Source organism: Melanotaenia boesemani, chromosome 12 (genome assembly GCF_017639745.1).
Source record: "Melanotaenia boesemani isolate fMelBoe1 chromosome 12, fMelBoe1.pri, whole genome shotgun sequence".
Classification (NCBI taxonomy): Eukaryota; Metazoa; Chordata; class Actinopteri; order Atheriniformes; family Melanotaeniidae; genus Melanotaenia; species Melanotaenia boesemani.
This window is the reverse complement of record NC_055693.1, coordinates 19,306,662-19,328,810: the sequence shown is the minus strand read 5'-3', so window position 1 is coordinate 19,328,810 and position 22,149 is coordinate 19,306,662. Positions and strand designations below refer to the sequence as shown.

The following is a 22,149-nucleotide window of genomic DNA, read 5'->3' as shown; positions in this document are numbered from 1 at the left end:
AAAGTGAAGCTCCTTAACCTCTGGAAACACACCTCCCTGGTCAAGGGCCTCAACAAGTAGGAGATGAAAGAGGAACTTCTGTGCTTTTGGAATCTGCAGTGCCCCATCAGGCCCAGCTGGGGTCCATCTCTCAGGGCCCTTCAGTATCTCAGCAGCAGCCCCCATTCACAATGAGAGGAATGTGATCAAATGCAAATGGCCCCCTACTTATGTCCAATTGTCACTTGAACATTAATTATAGTAGGCAGCAGCATAGCAGCTTTTTGTTTCTTGGATACACTGCAACCCAAGATGTATGCGCACATGCACACACACCCACATGCACACACAGTACTTGTCCTAGATCAAATGTAATCAGAGACAACAGTTGGCCTTTTCTCCCTGATTGTGCCCCACCATACTCTTCAAATCTGTACTAACACCACCACTGACGCACTACAACCCCATCACAAACGGGACAAGATTTTTGATTATACTTCTGTTTCTCATACAGTATAATTCCAGAACAAAATTGATTTGTTTTATAGCACTGAGGTACCAGCTGTTAAACAAACAAAGAGAAGACAGTTCTTCTGTTAATAACTGGAAAAATGCCAAAACCAAAGCATTTAAATGTCTACACAAACACCACTTCTGTGGTTCCCGAAAGTTGCACCATGGCCTGTTTTGTGTGAAGTCTGGTGAGTCCCAAACTTTGAAGGTTTTACAGCATTGTGAGGACACTTAACAAGCCTTCTACGCAATGGTTGCCATAGCAATTAGACATTCGTGTTCACACAGCCTTCAAAACATCTGAAACAGCCAATTCAAACATGGCCTTTATGGCCCTTAGCCATGTTTGCCAACAGAGGAATGCACAAACATTCGCCCTTCAAATGACCACCTCACAAAGTTCACCGGCCAGGGGGCAATACTTCTCTTAAAAGGACACCTTGATTTGTATCAAGGTACATGCTTTAAAACACAATTTCTTTCTTGTGAAACAAGTCAGTCAGACAAACAGGCTAAAGAAATGTGAGTGCAGCTACTCAAAGTGCAGAAAATATTTATTCTTGTGTGGTTGCGCATCCTGACTGGAATACACCAAGTGGTACAAGTCAGAGGACTGACATAGCTGTGTGATGATAATCACAAAGTAAACAGCTTGCAACAATATAATGAATGTGGATAGACACTACGCTCCATAATGCAACTTATGGTCTGTGACATCCTGCTGCCAATCCGGCCTTTATGGCCTCTGATTTCCTGGCTTATGAAAGGCAAAGACTTCTAAGGGAACAAGCAGGCAATAAATGTTTTCTAAAGCCACTTTCACACATGCTCTACAGTCCTGAAATTTTATTAGGCATTATCTAGAGGTGTATGTGGGAACGGAAAATGACTGCTGCAGTCTTAACAGCCTTTGTGCACTGTTTGCCTAGCTAGCCCCTTAGTATATTAAAGTCTAGATAATATCCAAATGAGCCTATTTGTGAACAAAGCAAATGCATGACAGTTTGACTTGTGTAATGTGTTTGCTGACAATATTTACAGATTTGGTTTCTGTTGTTTTTTTCCCAGTAAATCACGGTCTACTCTTCCATCCATATTGCAGGTATATCCAAATGCATGTGGCACATACTTAAAATCAGCTATTGGTACAGAAAAATGTGCAGAACTTAAGAGCCCCACCCGGTACCACTCTTCTGGGTACTTCGAGTTGTGAAAAAACATCTCACATTTATAATCTTCTGCTCTGAAACAAGTGTATGAGTGGGCAAGAAATTTTCCTAATCAGGTCCAGACATTGATCTCCCCACTAAATAATAATAAAAAATAAATATAAAAATAAATAAATATAACATTGTTTAGATATTTCCTGTTAATATATTAACAGTAGATTCACTTAAGAAAACAAAGGCAGCAATGTTGAACTCAGGTGAAATCGTGCCAATGTGTGTCTCATTTTTCTACATCTTAAATTTTGTCAGAAGCATAAACCACATAAATGAGCAATACATTGTTATTTTTGGGCATCAGCCACTGAAAAGTAATAATAGCTAAAGCTGGATTTATACTCGCGGGGCATTTGTGCAAGGTCAGTTTCTGCATAGCTGAAGCTGGTCAGTGTGCTTTCGCAGTCCAGCATAGGGGGTACATATCATTTTGGTTTTGTGTTGTAGTTTCTTGTCCGAATTTGAAGGTGGCAGCAAGGTCGGAGTTCTTTTGATGGTTCACTTCAGTTCCAGTACATGGTTCCTGTTTTAAAACAACAATGGCATCCAACATGGTGCAGTAGCAGAGCTTGTGGAAGCAAATGAAGAAATTATTCGATCAGCCTCTAATCAACTTGATCCATTGGGAGTTTTTAAAAACAGTGGTTACCACACAAATTCAGTGAGAAGATACAGAAATCCAGAAACACGTAGCCCCAAACTGTCCAATTACAAGGCAGTATTTCCGCGTAACCATCTGCATAGCAGAGGTACACGTCAGGCCTGGAAGAGGTGCGCGTCGAGCCTACGCAGAGCTTAAAGCGGCAACTTTACTTAACCGACATTACGCAGACACCATGCAAGTATAACTCTAACATAATCGATTATAACAATGCGATGTATTTATTCTGCCACCGCTTGTGTGTGTGGCGTGATCTAGCCTGCTGCAACCTTGGCAGATCAGAGGTTGAATCTGTTTTTAAACTTTCAAACTCTAAAAATAATCAAACAGATCATCAGTATCTCACTGGAAATGCATTTATTGTCTCAGGGAAATCACCAAAAATTACACATAAAAATGTATAAAACCTGATAAGTTAGCTTAAGGCTAACGCCTATGGAAAATACCTTTGGCAAGCTAGCTGTTAGCATCTGCAAACAGACTTAAGCGATTTAAACAACTTTGTCCATCAACAAATGTTTACATCAACAATATTCTCTGCATTCAATTACTAATTGACTATAATACGTACAGGCAAATGTTGAAAAACATCTTCTTAACTTCCATATTTTGTCTAAACTGACTACAAAATACTGCTTTACTGCAAGAAATGTCAGTTATTATAATGTTAGTATAATATCACATTATAGTAATTTTTCTTGATATTCCAGCAATGGAAAAATAAAGTTCAATAATGAAGTTGAAAATAACATCATTGTTTACAGGTGTATGATGTTTGTCGACAGAACAAAAAAAAAGTTTAGACAATACTTTAAGCAAATATCAATGTGGGAAAAAATATCAATTTAAAAAAAAGTACTGCATAAATAACCCAAAAAGTAAAAATTGATCAGAAATTCTTTAATGTTGTCTGTGTGCAGAGAAACATATTTATATTGCACTGTCATACAGATTTTAACTCTAGTGGCAAGCTATTCTTAAAGGTCAAAAATCAGGGAATAACTAAAACATTATGAATACCCCACATGGCTCACACATGAAGAATGGGGTGAATTTATTCAAGTACATGCCTTAAAAGTGACAGCAAAGTACCCACATAACAGGAACACGTCAATACACAACTTCATGACTTACAAGATGACAGATTAACCTCAATTCATAGACAAAATGCCTGCACCAAAGACAAATGGGATGAGATCAGAAAGATGCAGCAACTGAAACAAAGCATAACTTTTCCCCCTAACAGCTGAGCGATAAGACAAGAGCACTGAAGCAGGTGAAGTGCTCATAAAATCTGTACTGCCGACTGTCTCCAGTACAGTCTGGGGTTAGTGTAGATACCGAGCTACGAGTACTGCAGCTCTACGCTTGTGTGCATCAGTGCAGACAGCAGTATCTCGTCTTCCTTCTCTCTGTCTCCACTGGTCTTCACCCACATTTAAAAAACAGAATAGGAGGAATCAATAAGTCTGTGCAGAGCTACGAGATGAGAAGGAGGGAGATCTCCCAAACAGCAAGCAGCGGAACAAGACTAAAATCTGGCAGATAGATAGGCAGCCTTTTATCCCATTCTCTTTTCCCTTCTAACTTCCCATGTCCTGCTGAGACTGCAGAGCCCACAAGTCCCAGACAGCTCCTCTCATCATGTTTGGGCTACATAAGGCCGACGATTATTAAAAGGCTCAAGGATTTTTTGACTAAAAATAACACTGCAGACAGAGGGCCCCTTTCTAAAAAGCTGGACACAAGAAGCAAATTCAACCCACATGCTGTGTTCCTCTGCAGTCTGCTGCCTCATCTGATGCCAGGTCTGGTGCTAGTCAAACCTTCTCTAAGTCAGCACATGCACACACAAAAACAGGATAAAAAGTGAAGCAAGGCCACTATTCTGATGCTTCGCTTCAAGCCAAACCCCACCCACTTTTTTTCCCTCAGCCTCCAACTTGCCCCCCACCACCCCACCCCTCTCTCCAACTTGTGAGCCACCTACATGGAAGAGCGATGAGCCTCAGACTCTTGCTCAGACTTGAAGCAGTCTATCTTGGTCTCATAACTGCAGTTCCCTCGTTAATGACAGACTGTAACCTGATTCCCCTCACATATGTACACACACTCACCCCTCCAACTATTTAGTTGGTCCGTCTCTTTCGCTACACTTGCATATTGTTCCAGTCCAAGCTGCCAGCTGATAATAACAGACAAATTAACAGGGACAGGAAAATAATTATCTATAGTCTGTCTCTACTACTACTACCCCCCCCCCTGTTTTATATGTGAATATAAAACCTTGAATACCATATTCCACGCATTTCTTTAATAAAAAATAAAAGTTCTAAAGACCCTTTTCTCTCACTCTTTTGGCTCAGATGCTGTGAAAAACCATTTGGGGATGCAGCTGCTTATTGCTGAGAAAAATCACAGAGGAAAACAGTGGTGTTATTTCATTATTTAAAACCACAATCTGTTAGGATTAATACAAAAAAAGATAATAAATTTAATCAACCATTACTGTGCATGACTCCTGCAGTTCACACTCATGCCATGTTGAAAGTGGCACATATGTTTGCTCTATGATAGATATGGCAAAATGTTATGAAGAAGCATAAGGATGTTCATTCAGCTATTGCACTAATAGGTTTGGTAGTCAACAGTTACTTAATAAATGAAGTAACAATCAGTTTAATTTGCAGATGACTTGCTGGATTCCTCTGCTGATCAACCAAATAGCCAAGTCATTAATTCACAGCAACTTGCATAATCATATTCTCAGCATCTTCCAGGGATGACTGGGTTGCAGTTTCTCTGTTTACCTTCATGGATTTTGAGTGATTCTTGAGTGATAAAATAGAATAAACACAATACAAACAAACATTTAATGTTTTTGCAATGAAAATTTTAACAATATGTTCAAAATCAACTTTGTGAACCACAGCCGGTCCAGAAAGCCTCATTTTTGCAAATCTCAGAGCAAAGTCCTTCAGGTTTCTGGATCAAGTTTCATTACAAATAGAAAATCCACCTGATAATGAACTGCAGTATATCTCACTTTGTCTTTTTTTTTTAATGACAACAGAGGTTGTTGCTCGTCTCAGTTTTCCATTGTGTAGCCACTTCCTGTGTGCTTGTCTCACAGCCGACTGCAAAATGACATTTTCCAGCTCGAAGGACATCTCATTTTGATGAAAATTAGAATTTAGTTCAATGTCTACATTCCTACAGCTAGAAAATTATGCTGTTTACGTATTTTTACGGCTTCACTTATGAGCTATCAATCTGGGAATTTTTAAAATCTGAATATTGTCAAGCATGTACAGTGGACTTCATGTGTCAGGAAAAGAACCGTTGTGTTGATTCGATGTGAACTCTTGACTCATCTTGTGCACCTTTGTTCACCCAAACTGAGTTTGCAACTTCCTAACTCGCAATAAACAACCTCCACATTGATCACGTGCCACCATGTGTGTGACTGTCATGCTATGGCTGCTGAGCATGAGACATTAACCATTCTGCACCATATGTCTTTCAATGTTACCAACAAAGCATTAGATCTGTTGGACCGGCTGGTCGCTAATCATGGCTGATCAGGCTGAAAACCAGCAGATTCCATTCACAGACCAAGCAAATTGCACATGTCTAATTATGGGTGGGTGATTATATGATCGTGCTTAATGATCCTGATAAATTTCTGCTCAGTTACAGTGATCAGCTGTGAGCCTATTTACTCGATCAAACGTGGCGGAAATGTACGCAAAAACAGCCAATGAGAGTCGACCTTTTCTTGCTTTACTTCAATAAGTTGCTGGAAAAACAGAATCGTGGCGCTGAGGGCAGCTAAATAGATGCCAGACACGACATCGGAGTTCTTCCGAAGATAAGGTCAACATCGGTTGTTTGACGGTGGTTTGGATACCTCCAGAGACGTGGTGAAAATTAAGCCGATATGCAAGGTATGTCAGCGATTGGTGCCCTCAAAAACCAACAACACAACAAATTGGTTTAATGATTTAAAGGAATACCATCTACTTGATCATCCACTACTGTATGCAGTAGTAAAAGAAAAGTAGAAGCAAAAAAAAATTCACAAAAGGATGGAAAGTTATTACTGATGCTATTTTAAAAATCCAAATTTGGCTTCTTATTCATGGAGATTTTGAGTTTTCAAGCCTTACAATTAGAATATTTATCATCGGGTGTTCAGAAACAAAGTTACGCTACTACTGGTGCTATTTGAAATATCTGAGTTTGAGCTGTTCTCTGCAAGAAAGCTTTTGTTTAGAGATGAATCTGCTTCCTCAGCAGTGAACAAAAGCCAGTAAAAAACACTTTATCCTTCTTATTGATGAAGATTCTGTTAGTGATTTTAAGTGATTTTATTTAATTTGCTTTGTTATTTACTTTATATGTTAGTAAAATGTTGAACTAATCTCTAGTTTCTTTCGTTTTCAGTAGAGATGCTTGAAAACTCGCAGTATTAAAAAATATTGTGATAAAAATTGAGATTGGATAATATGAGAAAATATATACTGTGATCATTATTTTTGACATATCCCCCATCCCTATGTCTAATACATTTGTAACTTGAAAATTCTTGTGTTTGAAAATGAGCAAGCACTTGAAAAAAATAATGCAAAGTAGTGACTAGATGATTAGTCTGTCCACCGAAAGTCAACGTCACCCTTTAGACCAATAAAGCACTGCCAGTGGCATCAATCAGAAAGTGAATTTTTTTCTGAAACCAGTTTAGGAGGACAAACATTCAGTTAAGAAAAGCATTCAGCCATGTTCTCTGCAATTAATACACAGATTAAATTACTCCTCAGTGCTGATAAAACTGATCCTTTTGATGCATCTCTATGAGCCTCTTGAAAAAGCTGCCATTCCTGATTGTCTTCACACTAAAGGAGAAATATAATAGCTGCCACTGGTGCAAACCAATATGCTTTAAAGCAGGGATCACCAACTTCGGACCTGTTGGGTCACTGTCCTGCAGGTTCCTTTCTGCAACACACCTGATTCAAATAAATTCAAACTGATGGGTCAAGCTGTTGGGGAAACATTTCATTTGAGTCAGGTGTGTTGTAGCAGGGAAACATCTAAAATCTACAGGTCAATGACCCAAGAGGTCCAGAGTTAGTGATCCCTGCTAGAAAGCACGTCTGTTTCAAACATTGTCATACGTTGCCGTCCTCAAACTTTCATGCATCTTTTGCGCTGCCATGGTTAAGTCAACCCTTCCTGTTCCTCTTCTTCTTCTCCAGTTCGTTTCTTTTGCTGGTCGCATGTAAGCTATTCTGCTCAGCACTGCCCCCAAAATTTCCAGTGGTATTGCTCCACCTTCAATGTCAAGCACCGGATGGCTAAGCTCAGTGAAAACCGATTAAATTATGTGCGTAACAAATACAGGAGATGGACGAAACTGTACGTCCGTCTGCACGTCCGTCTTCTGCGTCGAGCATAAATGGGCCTTTAGTCTAAGAGTAACAACTTCCAAATAGTTTAATTACAGCTGATAAGCTGCTTGAGACACTACCCATAAGTTTATTACATACTCCGCAAGAAGCGAGAAGTTTTTTCTTATTCTTGAGGCCGCAATAATAAGAAAAACATTCGTACTGGTCCGATCAATTCATACTCCAAACTGCAGGGGGGATGTCTGTGTTTTTATGTGCAATAAACAGCTGACCTGTTATTTCATATTTAATGAGGAACCTCATATGTGGCAGGGTGGGGTTGTGCATGTGGCAGTGTTGTTTACATTTACGTACTTTCTCAGGACCTCTAACAGCTGTTCATTAAAACTATCCGTTGAAGCGTTCATCAGGGGAAATGCCACAACTTTCTGCTTCATTCTTTTCTGCGTTAGCCACGCCCACCTCAAATGTCCGACCAATCACATAATACTTCTCAGAGCATCACAAGAAGAAAGTCCTGCTCTGCTGATGTGTCGAGAACTGTCCCCATTTATGTCTGCAAGAGCAAAATGACGTCATTTTGTTCTCATAGCCTCAAGAACAAGAAAAAAGTTGCCACTTCTCGTGCAGCATGTAGCACTCTAAGTAAAAAATAAAAAAAAACAGTGCAAAAGGCTGAGAACAAGGAGGAGGAAAAGCCCAATCTGTGGCAGCAGGAGTGACCACACTCAGTTGGTGCGTTTTTCAACAGGGTCCCCAAGTGCTTTATGAGGTACAACACACAAGCCCAGACATTCTGACGACCTCTTATCTGACCATTACTGGCCAGACTCCAGGATGCAACTCCCTGAGAATGTCAGGGGTCCACAGAGGGGCCAAAGCTTAGTTACTGGTCAGCTATGGGGTTACACTCTCCAGATCACACAAGCACACAGACACCAAGTGCCACTTATTACGTCCACTGACCATAACAAATAAACTGAACTAAGATCCCTCCAACCCTGTCACAGCCTTTTTCTGTCACTTTAATAAATGTATCTCCAGTACCTCCACTGCAAGAAATGATTACTGTCTCTTAAAGTAATGCATCCCAGCGATGTTTCATGGGGTTCATTTGTCCTTAAAATTGATTCTGAGTGGCATTAATCCACCCTCCGACGCCAGACACTACTACAGCACCGGTTGGATTGTCAGATTGTTATGCAGCTACGTTTTAAATGTGGTCAGTCACCTCGCAAAATTAATCAGGCAATGCTTTAATCACATGGCAAAAAACTGACAGATAGTGACAAACAAACAGATTAGTTAGTAGGGATGTATGTCCGAGAGTGTGAGGAGTTGATTCAGAGGAAGAACAGTTGAGTGTGAGACATTCCCATTAACACATCTTGAAATGCAATCAGCACAATTATCTCTGAATGTTTTCAGCTAGTTTCAACACCTTGGTAATGAAGTTTTACACCCTCTCATCAGCAAGTATACGGGCTTTTGCATTTGATTGCTCCTCCAGCCTTATCAAAGCCATTTCCTTCTTTGGTCTGTTTATCCCACAGCTGGGAAAGGCATCTCAAAAAACACTATCATCTAGAATAAGAACTACATAGGTTATGTTTAGTATTTCCTAACCAAGAAGTGGTTTAAAATTGAACCACACCCCCAACTGTAAACTGTAACTGGGTTTTTGGCTGTACCCCCCTGCAGGACTGGGATTGTGGTGTTAATGGTGCTCACTCAGTGTGAAATGATGAGCCACACGATCAAGCCAGATCGACCCTCCCAAAGGCAGTTAACATGACAAAAACTCGTAAAAAGTCACAACTAGTTGTTAAGCTGTAAGCCTGATTTGATTTGCCAAACATAAAATGACGACCCCGATAGTCGCAGTTGCAACCACACACACACACACACACGTATATATATATATGTATATATATATATATATATATATATATATATATATATATATATATATATATATATATGGCCTAGTGTTCATTATTAATCATCAGCAAATAGTATCTGCTAGAGACGGTTACTACAAATATGAACCTGGCATACGTGAATAGTTGATATTACATACAACTATTTGATTTGTTCGCCCATTCTAAGAGAAAATTTCCTGACAAATTTAATTTGGTTTGAAAAATACAAAAAAGCCAGGTTTTTACGTAGCAGAGCTCAGAAGACGATCGTGTTTCTAGCTACGGTACATCACGTAGCCTGTAACACCAAACAGCTAAACTTTTCCACGTCGCATTTCACAACATATTTTTCATAAAGCTGCTTTAAAGTACATTTCAAAGGCGTTATGATTAAACTTACCTTACGGGTTTTTTTCGTAGTGCTTTCAGAGACGCCTCGGTATCAGGAGCAGGTCGAACTACTCTGCCATCTCCCGAGAATTCACCGACAATACCCAATTTGTTTTCCAAAGTCTGATAATCAGAGCCTTCATGACGCCAACATTATCGTCCGTCGGTCGCTCAGTTAAAGGGAAAAAAAGAGAAAAGTGGCGAACTCACTCGATGCTAGTGAAAAGGAGACAGAATATACGAATATACATTTTATAACCTTCTCCTCTTTCACACATTAGCTTCGTTTAGGCTTTGCAACTTGCACTCCAGCGGCGTTTCGAAAGCAAAAAGCCAGGATTGGTGGAGGAAGTTACCTTTCAGCGACTTGCTACTGTACTCCAGCGGCGTCAAGTGACGCTACATACACACAGACACTTCCGGTAGGAAGTTTCACTATAAAACCCAAATCTGCAAAAATATACAAATCAAAAAGACCAAAATTATTTAACAATAAATAAATAAATAAATAAATAAGAGAAGAAAATTAACAATATATACAATGATAAGTATACTAAATAAGATATAAGGCATTCAGGTTTATTTGTGTCTTTTCCTCATTTTAAAAAAAAAAAATCAATTTACCACAAAAAGTAAGTAAATTTGTGTTTTGTTGATTATTTCTCCCCTTCATAACATCAGCTGGTGATGCATTATACATTATTGGAAAGTCTAATTCGTTACCTTTATGAGGAGATTTGACTTGTAAGGGTCATCAGAATCAGAATCACCTTTATTATCATTGTTGTAACAACAACAAAATTTGAGCAGCTGCTCCTTAAAGGTCCCATATTATGCAAAATTCCCTTTCTAGGTTTAGGAATTACAACTCTGTAATATGAGGCTGCTTTTTTTCTCAAGGGACCAAAAGTAATTGGATGGTTAATTATAAAACCATTTCATGGTCTTTGTGGGCTATTCCCTTGTGCATCTATCAGCAATCAAATAGGTAAACGGTTTGGAGTTGATTCCAGGTGTGGCATTTGCATTGGGAAGCTGTTGTTGTGAACTCATCTTGTCAAAAAAGCTTTGTAAGAATGTTATACACACCATCCTTTGGCTAAAAAGAAGGAATCCATCAGAGAGATAGTATAAATGTTAGGAGGGACCAAATGAACAGTTTGGTACATTTCGAGAAAAAAAAAGTGCACTGGTTAGCTTAGGAACTCAAAAAGGTCTGGAAGTCCATGGAAGAGAACAGAGGTGGATGTTTGTAGAATCCTTTCCATAGTGATGAAAAATCCCCTCACAACATACACCCAAAAGAAGAACACGATCTAGAAACAGCCCATTCTCTTTTCAGCTCACTAGAGCTACATTTGGAGTGGCTGAAATTAAGGACCAAAGCTGAATTTGGGATAATACACTTTGAAAACAATGTTGGTAGACCTCTAACACCCATATGAAATGGTTTGAAAAATTTATACTATGGGACATTTAAAGTGGTGCCTTTTAAAATATTTACAAGTATTAAATAAATATAGTAAAAAATAGATATTTGAGTACAAAAAGTCTATAATTCTTCTGTGAGTGAGCAACTAAGCTCATATACTGAAAATTTTGATCCTTCATTTTACATTGTCAGGAACTTCAGTTGCATGTGGAAGATCTATACGCAGCCACAATAGCTTGGCACCTCCTCCTTGCAAGGATCAATCTTTAGTGGAATGAGCAACCCTGCTAACCATGTAGGTAGTGTGGGTTGTAAAAATAAAAATAGCTAAAACTCATTTAAATTATTTTCCTTTTTGAGATTCAAGTGTTGCCAAATGTGTGCCAGTTACAAAAGTATGACTGGAACCTGACTGGCCCCTAAAATATTAGACAGATACATCAGAATGAGATTCTGGAGCCAGTGGCAATCCTTTATCTCCACAGTATGGGACCTAATTCCCAGAACTCTAGGATGACAACACTCTCCAACACAGAGCCAGAGTACCTCCAAAATTTGAGAATGAAGAGGATGGAGTGAGTCCAGACCTCAATCCAACCGAACACTTGTGGGATTATCATGCAATATGTAAGCAATGGCTTAATGTCTGCTGATTGGTACTTTCATCTAGTAACCATTACTTAAGAAATATAATGAAGGTATTCAAACTGCTGAGAATTTTCTCACCTGCTGGCAGACAGAGTTTAAGTCTCCCATTCTGTCATCTGATTTTTTTTTTATAAATTCCCACCCCCAAAAAATCTCAACTGAATTAGAAAAAGCAAGGTCAAATTCAGAGTGGTGTTTGATCCCTTTAGTCTACTGGTAATCCAGTTGTTTATTAATGAGAAAATACTGTCTTAAATTGATCACACTTTTTAAATGAAAGCTGAACTGTATAATGTAATAATATTGGAATACTATGTTATGATTAAAGTTCTAGTTATGATTTAGAAAAATCCAAATGCATTTCTTAAAAAAGAAAAAAAAATGGTGTGAGGGTCTTGTTTTTGCCAGGGACGGTATATATTTTATGTTGAAACTGGAATCAACATTTCCTTTCCCTGATATATTCTCGCTGTTCAGCTTGACACATCGGTTTTTAAAGGACCTTCGCTATTTTTCTAGCTCTGTGCATCTTCTCAGTTTTCAGATGGAGCCGGGTCCTTGGATTTGGAATTGCCCGAGGCCCCACACATAGACATGTTTTGAAATAAAGAGTTTTAAAACATCCTTCAACATTTATGCATCGATCTATCCAAGTCAAATATTTAGAGGATTCTTTTTTTCTTTTTTCTTTTTTTAAAAGTGCAATAGATCAATAATTTTTTGCAGTTGATAAAGAAGGAAACCTTACAGAGATGTTTCAGCTTTCCAAGTGTAAATAAATAAATAAATGGGATTTTGTACACATGGGCAAACAGAAGTGAAATGCTCGGTGAATGTATTCTATTTATCAGCCTTTGTTTTATGGTACTCTATACATGTATGCATCATATGTTAAGGGTAAATATTTCATATTTTGACATTTTTCTTTACTTAAAAGGACTGTTGCAACTTTAGATAATCACAGTAATAAATTAAAGTAAAATAAAAGTAAATAGTTGTATCTTTATCTGTCTTTCAGTTAAAGGGATAAATATTTAATATCAATAATTAGGCAGAGCTGAGTCAGCGCACTTTGAATCTGAATATTAACCGTAAGATCACAGAAATGTGTATAAATTGATCAGACTGAAGAAAGTAGTGTAGTGAAAGTAGTGAAAGTAGTGAAAGTAGTGTGCATACATTTTATTCCCTTCTAAACATCTAAAGATCTTACAGTTTATAATGATAAATTTAACCAACCAAAACATTTTAAATTCTATAACATATTCTTTTCTTTTGGTTTAAACATCTAAAATATATTTAGAGGAATTAATTCAGATGAAAATAAGGCCAAATCTAATTTACTGACACCTATTAAAATGTCACTCTACAGTAACCTAAAAGACAAACTTAAACTGATATACAGTGGTACATATATTCATAATCATCCACTGGTGAACTACACACAGTCAGGTCTAAATATATTTGGACACTGACACAAGTTTTGTTTCAGTGTTTCATGTGTTTACCAAAACAAATTCAAGATACAGTTATCTAATCAGTATGGGCTTAAAGTGCAGACTCTCAGCTTTAATTTAAGGAAATCTAATCTAAGGAAAGGTTTAGGAATTACAACTCTGTAATATGGAGCTGCCTTTTTCTCAATGGACTAAAAGTAATATCTAAAAGTAAATCTAAAACCATTTCATGGTCTTTGTGGGCTATTCCCTCAAATATACAGAGGGTTTACCACAAGGTGCAAGCCGTTATTAGGTCTCAAGAATATAAAGTTAGACTTTACCAAAAACCATCCAAAGAAGCCATCTCAGTTCTGGAACAGCATTCTTTGGACAGATGAAATTAAGATCAACCTGTACCAGAATGATGGGAAGAAGAAGGTATGGAGAAGGATTGAAACAGCTCATGATCTAAAGTACACCATATCTTTTGCAAAGCATAGGGAAGGTAGTTAGATGGTATGGGCTTGCATGACTTCAAATGGCATTGGGTCTATGGTATTTATTGATAATGTGAAAGCAGACAGAAGCAACTGGATGAAATCTGAAGTTTTAGGTTATAGGAATTTACTTTCAGCTCAGATCCAACAAAATTGATTGGCTGTTACGTCACAGGCCAGATGAACAATGGCCCATAACATACTGCAAAAGCAACCCAGGAGTTTATAAAGGCAAAGAAGTGGAATGTTCTGCTATGGCTGAGTCAGTGATCAGACATCAACCTGAATGAGTAGGAATTTCAGAGAAGAGGTGAGCAGAAAGACCCACAAACAAGCACAACTAAAGACAGCTGCAGTGAAGGTCGAGCAAAGAATCACAAGCAATGAAGCCCAGTGTTTGGTAATATTTATTGGTTCCAGACTTCAGGCAGTCATTGCTTGCAAAAGATTCTCAACAAAGCTTTCAAAATAAATTGTATTTACAGGAATGTTGTGCAATTACTTTTGAGCCTCTGAAATGACAAAACTTAGCATAAAAATCCCTAAATACTTTATAGGATATTTTTGTTCAACCCCTTGAATCAAAATGGAAAGTTTGCACTTCAGTTGCATCTCAGTTGTTTAATTTAAAATCTAATGTGGTGGCACAAAGAGCCCAAATCATGAAAAATGTGTTATTGTCCAAATATTTTTGGGCCTAACTGTAGATTGATTTAATTTTGCTGCCATAGCAACAGAAATGGTCACAATCCCAGACTATGACAAGTTACAAGATGTACAAGTTTCCGTGCAGTGTGCCAAGTAGATGGATAGATGTATGGATGGGCCTCCAAAGAATTCCAAGCTCATGCTACTCATGAAAGGTTTATCATTAGATTATCCAAATTCAAACACAACACAGGTCACAAAACACTGCTTTCAACATACATTACAAAACCCTCCAATTTAAGTACTGATAGGCGTCTGCAACCATTTAGAAAAACGCAACTTTAGTTTTGACTTCAGGTTAAAAAGATGCCTCACGGGGCTCCAGTTTACATCATGACCCAGCTCACTGAGAAGCAAAATACAAACCAAACGCATGAGTTTAGCATAAGGACTTTATTAGAAAACAATTAATATAGGCAAAGCTCTACAACGACAAGGCATGTTTATTTATATAGCACATTTCATATAGAATACAATTTAAAGTGTTTTACATAAAACATTATGGAATGCATGGATGAGCTTCTTTCTTTAGCTACTTCGGAAAAATGCCTGATGCCAGTGAGCTGTTAACTATAAGTAGAAGATCCCTTTCTACTGAGGCAAAAACTGTCAGATGGTTTCATGCCCGGAGTACATGTTGTTAATTTCAGGTGTCAAACTATTGTAGGATTTTTTAAATCAACCATATTAAATTGTGACATAACCTCAGTTATTTCTAGGTTTTAGACACAGACTAGTTTTGTTTGACTGTGTGGCATTGATATTTTGTCTAATTGTTTTATTTATTTATTTTTTTAGCTAAAAAAGTTGGCAAATTCATCGGTGAAAAGAAGCTCTGGGCTGAACTGTTTAGGAAGATTTGTAAGTTTTTCAGTCAAAGCAAACAGAGTGCAGGAATTGTTGACATTCTTGTTAATCTTTTCAGATAAATTCAGCTGTCTGGACCTGCACAGCTCATTGATATAATCACAGTCTTTGTTTGTACAGCTCATAGTGAATTTGAAGTTTTGTTTTCTTCCACTTTCGTTCAGCTTTTCTGCATTGTCTTTTAAGGTTTGTGACCATATTGGTGATTCGTCAAGGTGTCTTCTGTTTGCTTAAGGTGCTCTTGATTCTTTTCGGTGCAACAGTATCCATTACATACATTTCAAAACCCAAAGAGTTAAAGCAATAGGGATTGTCCCCCTTGCCAACCACAGCAGGCGTGTATATCTACATCTTCACAGGTGCAGCTAATGAAACTAATTACAATGACCAAACCTTTAGGCCTCAAAGATTCTACTAGGACAGTGAGGATGCAGATTTAACAAATTCTTAACTAGTACATACAATTAGTTTGGTCTCTTATTCTTTGTAATCTGATAATAAAATAATAATCAACAGCCTACAACGTCGCCATTCCCTATAAATAAAGTAGCCTACTTTTCTTTTTTTTTTTTATGTATTCAGCCAACTCAATAATTAGAATGTAATAAAATATTTAGTAAAATATGATGTTTTACATAATGTCTTCCTTGCATAAACAGACGTTGGGGTGTTTTATTCTCAGTTTTAATGTGGAAACACTGCAGTGCGCGCTCACCAGGATCTGCTGCTCACATCACTGAACAGCAGCTGTACTCCAGAGGGTCCGGGATAAACCCGTTTCCATGGAGATGAGGTCACAACTTCCAAACAAAGTGAGCTCAGCGGTTTGTTCCCCTCTTCCACGATGAATTCAGAGTAAGCGAAACACTTTGAAGTTTAATTTGGGCTTTAGCTGACGTGTTTAATGTTTCAGTTGGTTATGTCATGTGTTTGGACTTAGCAACAGTTAGCTAGCGTTAGCCAGGTAACGCTAACGTTTTTTCTGTTGGTATTGCGTTGTCAACGCATAGGTTGACGGTTTTTTTCTCCGCCAATTTCCACTAGAAATTCTCAGGTTCTCATGAGTAACGACCTAGAACCAGCGAAATCTGGTAAGTACAACTATTCCTACTAATTTCTCTCAGGCTGTGTAACTTAGTCAACTGGTAGAGTTTTGAGCCCTACAATTACTGCAAAGAACGTCTGCTTCTTTTATATGTTTTACAAAGAAATGGTCTTTTTCTTTCACAATTTAGTATTTATTTACTTTGTGTGTATTCAAACTCCTCAGGGGTCAAAACAGGGTACCTTACACAAGATGGCCATATCTCCCAGATCCCTGGACTGTCCCCAACCATCAGCACTCTTTACAAGGAAAGGGCCCAAGGACGAAGGGTTGCAATCATGGAGGGTGATTCTGACTATGTCAAACTTGCTAAACAAGGAGGACACAAGGGTAGAGCCATTCTGTTGCCTTATGTGTGCTTTTGGCTGGGTCATACCTGTATCAACCTTTATTTTTGTCATCAATAACAGGACTTTTGTGGCATGAGGAAACTATTACTTCTACACCCAACCCATACAAACCTCCAGACTGGTTCTGCACTGAATTAGAAGATGCCTCCAAACCAAGGTGCCTAGGAAATCATTTTTTAGTATTATCATTTACTAAGAAGTAGTCCCAGTTTGTTTTAAAAATGTTAGAACATGAACTATAGATTTTTAGTGTTTTTTTTTTCATAATTTGTTCAAGCTGCTATTAACTGTTTACATTTTGCATCCCAATATTGTTTATACTAATATAAGTCTAATTAACAGCGACCATATGAAAAACCCTGGAGCTTTTCAACCACCACCACCTCCCTTTGGGAGTGACAATATGTCAGCCTGGGAGAGGAATTACAGTGGTGATGGAAAAGAGAAGGTAAACACAGAAATGTACAAGTTGTTTAGAAAGTAACTTAGCCTCATGAGATTAGCTCTACTCTGTGTGTTTGTTTGTAATGTTAAAATCTCATGTGTTAAGCCTAAATTGAAGGGCTGTTAGTGACGTTAGTGTCACACAGCTACTTTGTGGTTTGGTGGTTGTTGTTCAGTAAATAAGTCCATAATGCCAAGTGGCCAATATGCAAATGGGGAAACATAAGCACAAAATAAGTATAATATATATACACTTTGTTTTATGTTCAGAACAATGATACTAATTGCAGCGAGATGGAGGAGATGCAGACGTCCAGTCAACATCATGTGACCAACAAATTCAAGAGGATGTAAGTTCTTGTAGACACAAGATGGTGCTGTTGTTCTGTCTTGTGTTTATTGGACGCAGTATCAAACACCTCTGAGAAATTCAAACACAAACCCTGCTTGTTACTTTAATTTAAAGTACATAAGAGGAAGTGCTTAAAAATAAATTTAATCACCCATATCTGTACTCAGTAGCTCTTCATGTTAATTGTAAATTAACATGTTATTAGATGTCATAATCAAAGGCTAAGGCATTATTTTCCAGTTTGTGTTACAATGTTGTAAATCAGTAGTCAGGTGCAGTTGGTGGCAGATCTAGAAAAATTTACATGGGCTGGCAAAGAAGGGGCAAGAAGTCTTAACAGGGTGGAATTAGTTGCATATACACAGAGCACTTTTGAGCCAATCAAACGTTGAACCACCATAAAATGCGTCTTGCAAACATCTCAGGTTTTCCAGTTGGCCCAGATCGGAATGAATTTTCAATCCGATCAAGGGAATGGTTTAAACCGTTCCACAATTTGATCAACAGGAAATAATATGCATGTCTACACTTATGGTGTCTGTGGTGGATCTTGTTTCTGCTAATGCAGATTATTGAGCATCTGGATGGTTGAAAGACTCTAAATGAGTTGTTCAAGCAGATATTTGATCAAATCTTTTTTGTTGTCTTTTTCTTCCTCATAATCAATACACATTTCGAGCGTTTAAGGCCGTATTATCGTATTAAAAATTTCCATCATGTAAACACACAACTGATCGGATCACTTTATCCAGTGTCCATGTAAACATGTCACCTATATTCTCTGATCAGATTGATCTCAGTTCTTATAAAAGAAAGATTTGTCCATGTAAACAGAGTTATTGATCGTCCTCGGTGCAGTATGGGACTATTCCCTATATGTAAATGGAGTCAAAACTAGATCCACAAAAACATGTACAGTTTCACATATCTGACCTTATAACACACCTGCAGGTTTTTACTGAAAACATTTCATGTCATTGTGGAACATCTAATGTCACCAGACTGGAATTTATACAGAGAATAAAAACATACCATGTGATTCAAGGATTCAAGGAACTTTATTGTCATACCAGCTCACATTTACATGTTTATGGTACGAAATTAGAACTGAGGTCCCGGTTTGAGCCATAAAAAGGAGGGCAATAATAATAATATCCGGCTGGAATAAAGTATGAATCCATTTAGAATACTTATTATTATCGAAGCCTGTTTCTTATTTTCCCGTCTCACAGTAAGGATGAGACCTGTCTTAATTAATCAGCTTCATTACTGATATTTATCACACAGAACTGTCACTGAAGCTTCAACCCCTGAAACAATGATTCTACAGACTTTTTTCATATCAAATTGTTCATAAACCGCTCTCCTGTTTACTATAATCAAAACTAGCACACTAGGGAAAATCCAACAAATCTCATACAAATGAATCACTGTCAGCATGTGATTAATGGATGTATTAAACCAATTTAACTGAACTTCATCTTTGAGTGGTGAACATCACCTGTGGAAAATGACTTAACCCAGTGAAAGTTGGGTGGCTTAGTTGCTCCACTCTTCTACATGTCTTCTACATGTTGATGATGCACCACCACGTGTGGATGCAGAGTGAGATGTGGTTTGATTCAGGGCCATAACTATGTCTTTAAAGCCATAAAATAAAAATTATAATTATTATCTTTTTGTGAATGAATCTTTCAATGCTGTGAGAGGATTTTGGACTTAAAAATAATGTGCTTTTATAAGTATAATAATCTAGTCACTCTTTCACTGCAGCTCAACAGGGAAACACAACAGGATAGTTGTAGGATTGAAAGTGTTTAAAAATATTTTTACTGATTTGGTCACCTCATGCTGTGAATATTTCATAAAACAGTTTTAAACTTGTAGTACACAGTATTCAAATTTGTGCAGATATCTTCCCGCTGATTGACATGCACATGTTTTGTAAGTCTGTAACTCCAAGTAACATTAAAGCTCTCATCTGTGAAAGCCCTTTTCCTACACTGTGGGGATAAAAAGTGAATTTTTTTTTTCATTCCATCCAACCTAACATGCATGTCTTTGGACTGTGGCCAGAGTACACAAAGAGAAGCCATACATACACAGAGAGAACATGCAGACTCCACACAGAAAGGCCTGAGTCGACTCCTCCCACCCATATTAATTTATATTAATTTTCTTGAATATAATTTGGTTTATTACATACATTTTTAGACTGTGTACTTTGTCGCTGTTATTTACATTTTCAGTATAACATAAAATTGAGTAGTGAAAATCTTAATCTTAATAAAATCCTATAGTATGCATATTGAAGGCATTGTTATGCATGCATTTTAGCTCACATGTTGTATTGTTATGACAAAGCAGAAAATCTCATAGACAGGCCACACAGGCCAAACAAAAAATGGCGCAAAGTACAGTTCTGGGCGTTGACCTGTTTGCTTTGGCTCACAGCTGGTCAGTGCTGTGTGTACCTACAGGAAAATGTCACTGACTTGTCAAAACCCCAAAAGAACTTTAGTTTTATTGAAACAGAAACTAGAGTTTGACCATGATCATGGAGCATTTCTGGTACAGAGATAGTATATCCACAAAAATGAGAAAAACAATCAAAAATACAAAAATGTCCATATAAGCAAATATACCAATGCAGTGCTTTTTTTTTTTTGTCAGATATTGTTCTTTTCAGTTGTTATTTTTGTACTAAATCTGTTCTAAAACAGCTACATTTAAGTGCAAATGCTTCTAATGGTAAACAACTATCACCATCCCTCTAGTAAGAAAAATAAAAATCATAATTATTTTTAGTTATAGCAGAGCAAACGTGCTTTTAGCTGGCGTTAACTGGTATTAAAATCTTGTCAGTACTCAATTCACCAGACACAGAATCTAGAAATTTCATTTAACATAACATTAACTATATCTCCTTGGTTTTTTTGCTGTCTTGATTAAAAAGTACTTAAAATTCATTGTGTTTTTTAATGGATCATCTTTACAGAGTTGGTCATTTTCTCTAAGAGATGGGAAAAAAAATCACTAAAAGCAAATCCTAGTTGACCATTGCATGTACTTTGTTGCAAGAAAAACTAATAAGTAGCTAGAGTTTATCCAAGGATACTGAATTGGATTAGAGAAGGTATGGTCTATGTTTAATGTTTAATCTAATGCAGTCTGGCTATTGCAACAGGTTCTTTTTGTTAATGTCAAAATATTACATAATAATGGTAAAGACAAAATGACGAAATTAATTGAGGTCCATTTAAAAGATAAAGAATTAGGTCTCCAACACATTTGAACTTGATGTCTGGTGTTTTTCCAGAATGTTTGACAAGAAACCGGCACCTGTTGACATGTCTAAACTGTTGAGGTTTGGTTATGCAGAAGACAACAAACCAGCACAATGACATGTCAAGTAAGTAGTGCAGGATTCAAGTTAGTGTCGCTGGCGTCATAAACCATTTCATGTTATTTTTTATCATGCTTTCAAAATGCACTTGCAGTGCAATAAAAGAAAATGAAGGCAATCTGTTAAGCAGTGTATTGATTTTATGGGACTGTTATATGAATAACCACCATAAAATGATAGTGACAAAATTTGTGATGTAAAACTTTAAGGTTTTAGCCATTAAGAACATGCGGTGACAGTATAATGTGGACATATTAGTGAATTATGTGGAAATGATTGGTTAAATGACTCTTGTTCTTCTCCATTTTCATGTCAACAGACTGGAGGACTGCCAGGTGGGCACAAAAAGGATGTAATAGCTCAAACAGGAATAGTAGAAGTTTTTTGCTCCGATATTAAATTCTATTCTTTTTTAAGCTCGGCCATGTCAAACATTTCACTTAGTTTCAACTGTTTTTTCAAGTGTATTCACTGAACTAAAAGTTTGCCCTTTTGTTTATTTTCCAATTAGTGGTTCCTCATTAACTGCTTGTTGAGGAAAGACAGAACCTGTGTTTTTTATGTTTCTGCTATTTTTTAAAACGGCTGAATGATAACAAAGTTTAATAAAATGTGAATTATTTTAAACATTTCATCTTTGTTTCTCTTTTTTAAGCTAAGATATTATTTCCTGTTTCAGGTTGACATCTGAATGAACAATGTGTGGGTTGGTTGCATTACGTTGGTTGTGTGCATCACTGTTTTTATGTTTCATGCTAGGGTCAGAGTTTATCTCATGTTCTCTAGGTGAGTTATGTCATAA

At 37.4% G+C, this 22,149-nt stretch overlaps 2 protein-coding genes across 4 annotated transcripts in view; one reads left to right on the top strand and one right to left on the bottom strand.

The window, feature by feature from the left end:
* LOC121650382 (activin receptor type-1-like) overlaps window positions 1-10,476 on the bottom strand; it is a 32,221-nt gene extending 21,745 nt beyond the window's left edge. The window contains exon 1 of the mRNA XM_042001865.1: window positions 10,110-10,476. The gene's annotated coding sequence lies outside the window, so the exon portion shown is untranslated. The remainder of the gene's footprint in view (window positions 1-10,109) is intronic.
* A 5,592-nt stretch (window positions 10,477-16,068) lies between these two features.
* On the top strand, window positions 16,069-21,936 carry LOC121650059 (uncharacterized protein C7orf57-like). 3 transcript variants are annotated; one of them, XM_042001342.1, is made up of 10 exons: window positions 16,069-16,236; window positions 16,350-16,545; window positions 16,735-16,781; window positions 16,961-17,125; window positions 17,206-17,302; window positions 17,488-17,593; window positions 17,860-17,939; window positions 21,261-21,353; window positions 21,667-21,720; window positions 21,800-21,936. In XM_042001342.1, the coding sequence occupies exons 2-8, from the start codon at window positions 16,535-16,537 to the stop codon at window positions 21,343-21,345; spliced, it is 591 nt and encodes a 196-aa protein (XP_041857276.1). In that variant the 5' UTR covers window positions 16,069-16,236; window positions 16,350-16,534; the 3' UTR covers window positions 21,346-21,353; window positions 21,667-21,720; window positions 21,800-21,936. The 3 variants fall into 3 exon arrangements, with proteins under 3 accessions (XP_041857276.1, XP_041857277.1, XP_041857274.1); XM_042001343.1 differs by having other exon boundaries at window positions 16,070-16,236; window positions 16,350-16,502; window positions 17,476-17,593; XM_042001340.1 differs by having other exon boundaries at window positions 16,071-16,236; window positions 17,476-17,593.
* The last annotated feature ends 213 nt before the right edge of the window (window positions 21,937-22,149 follow it).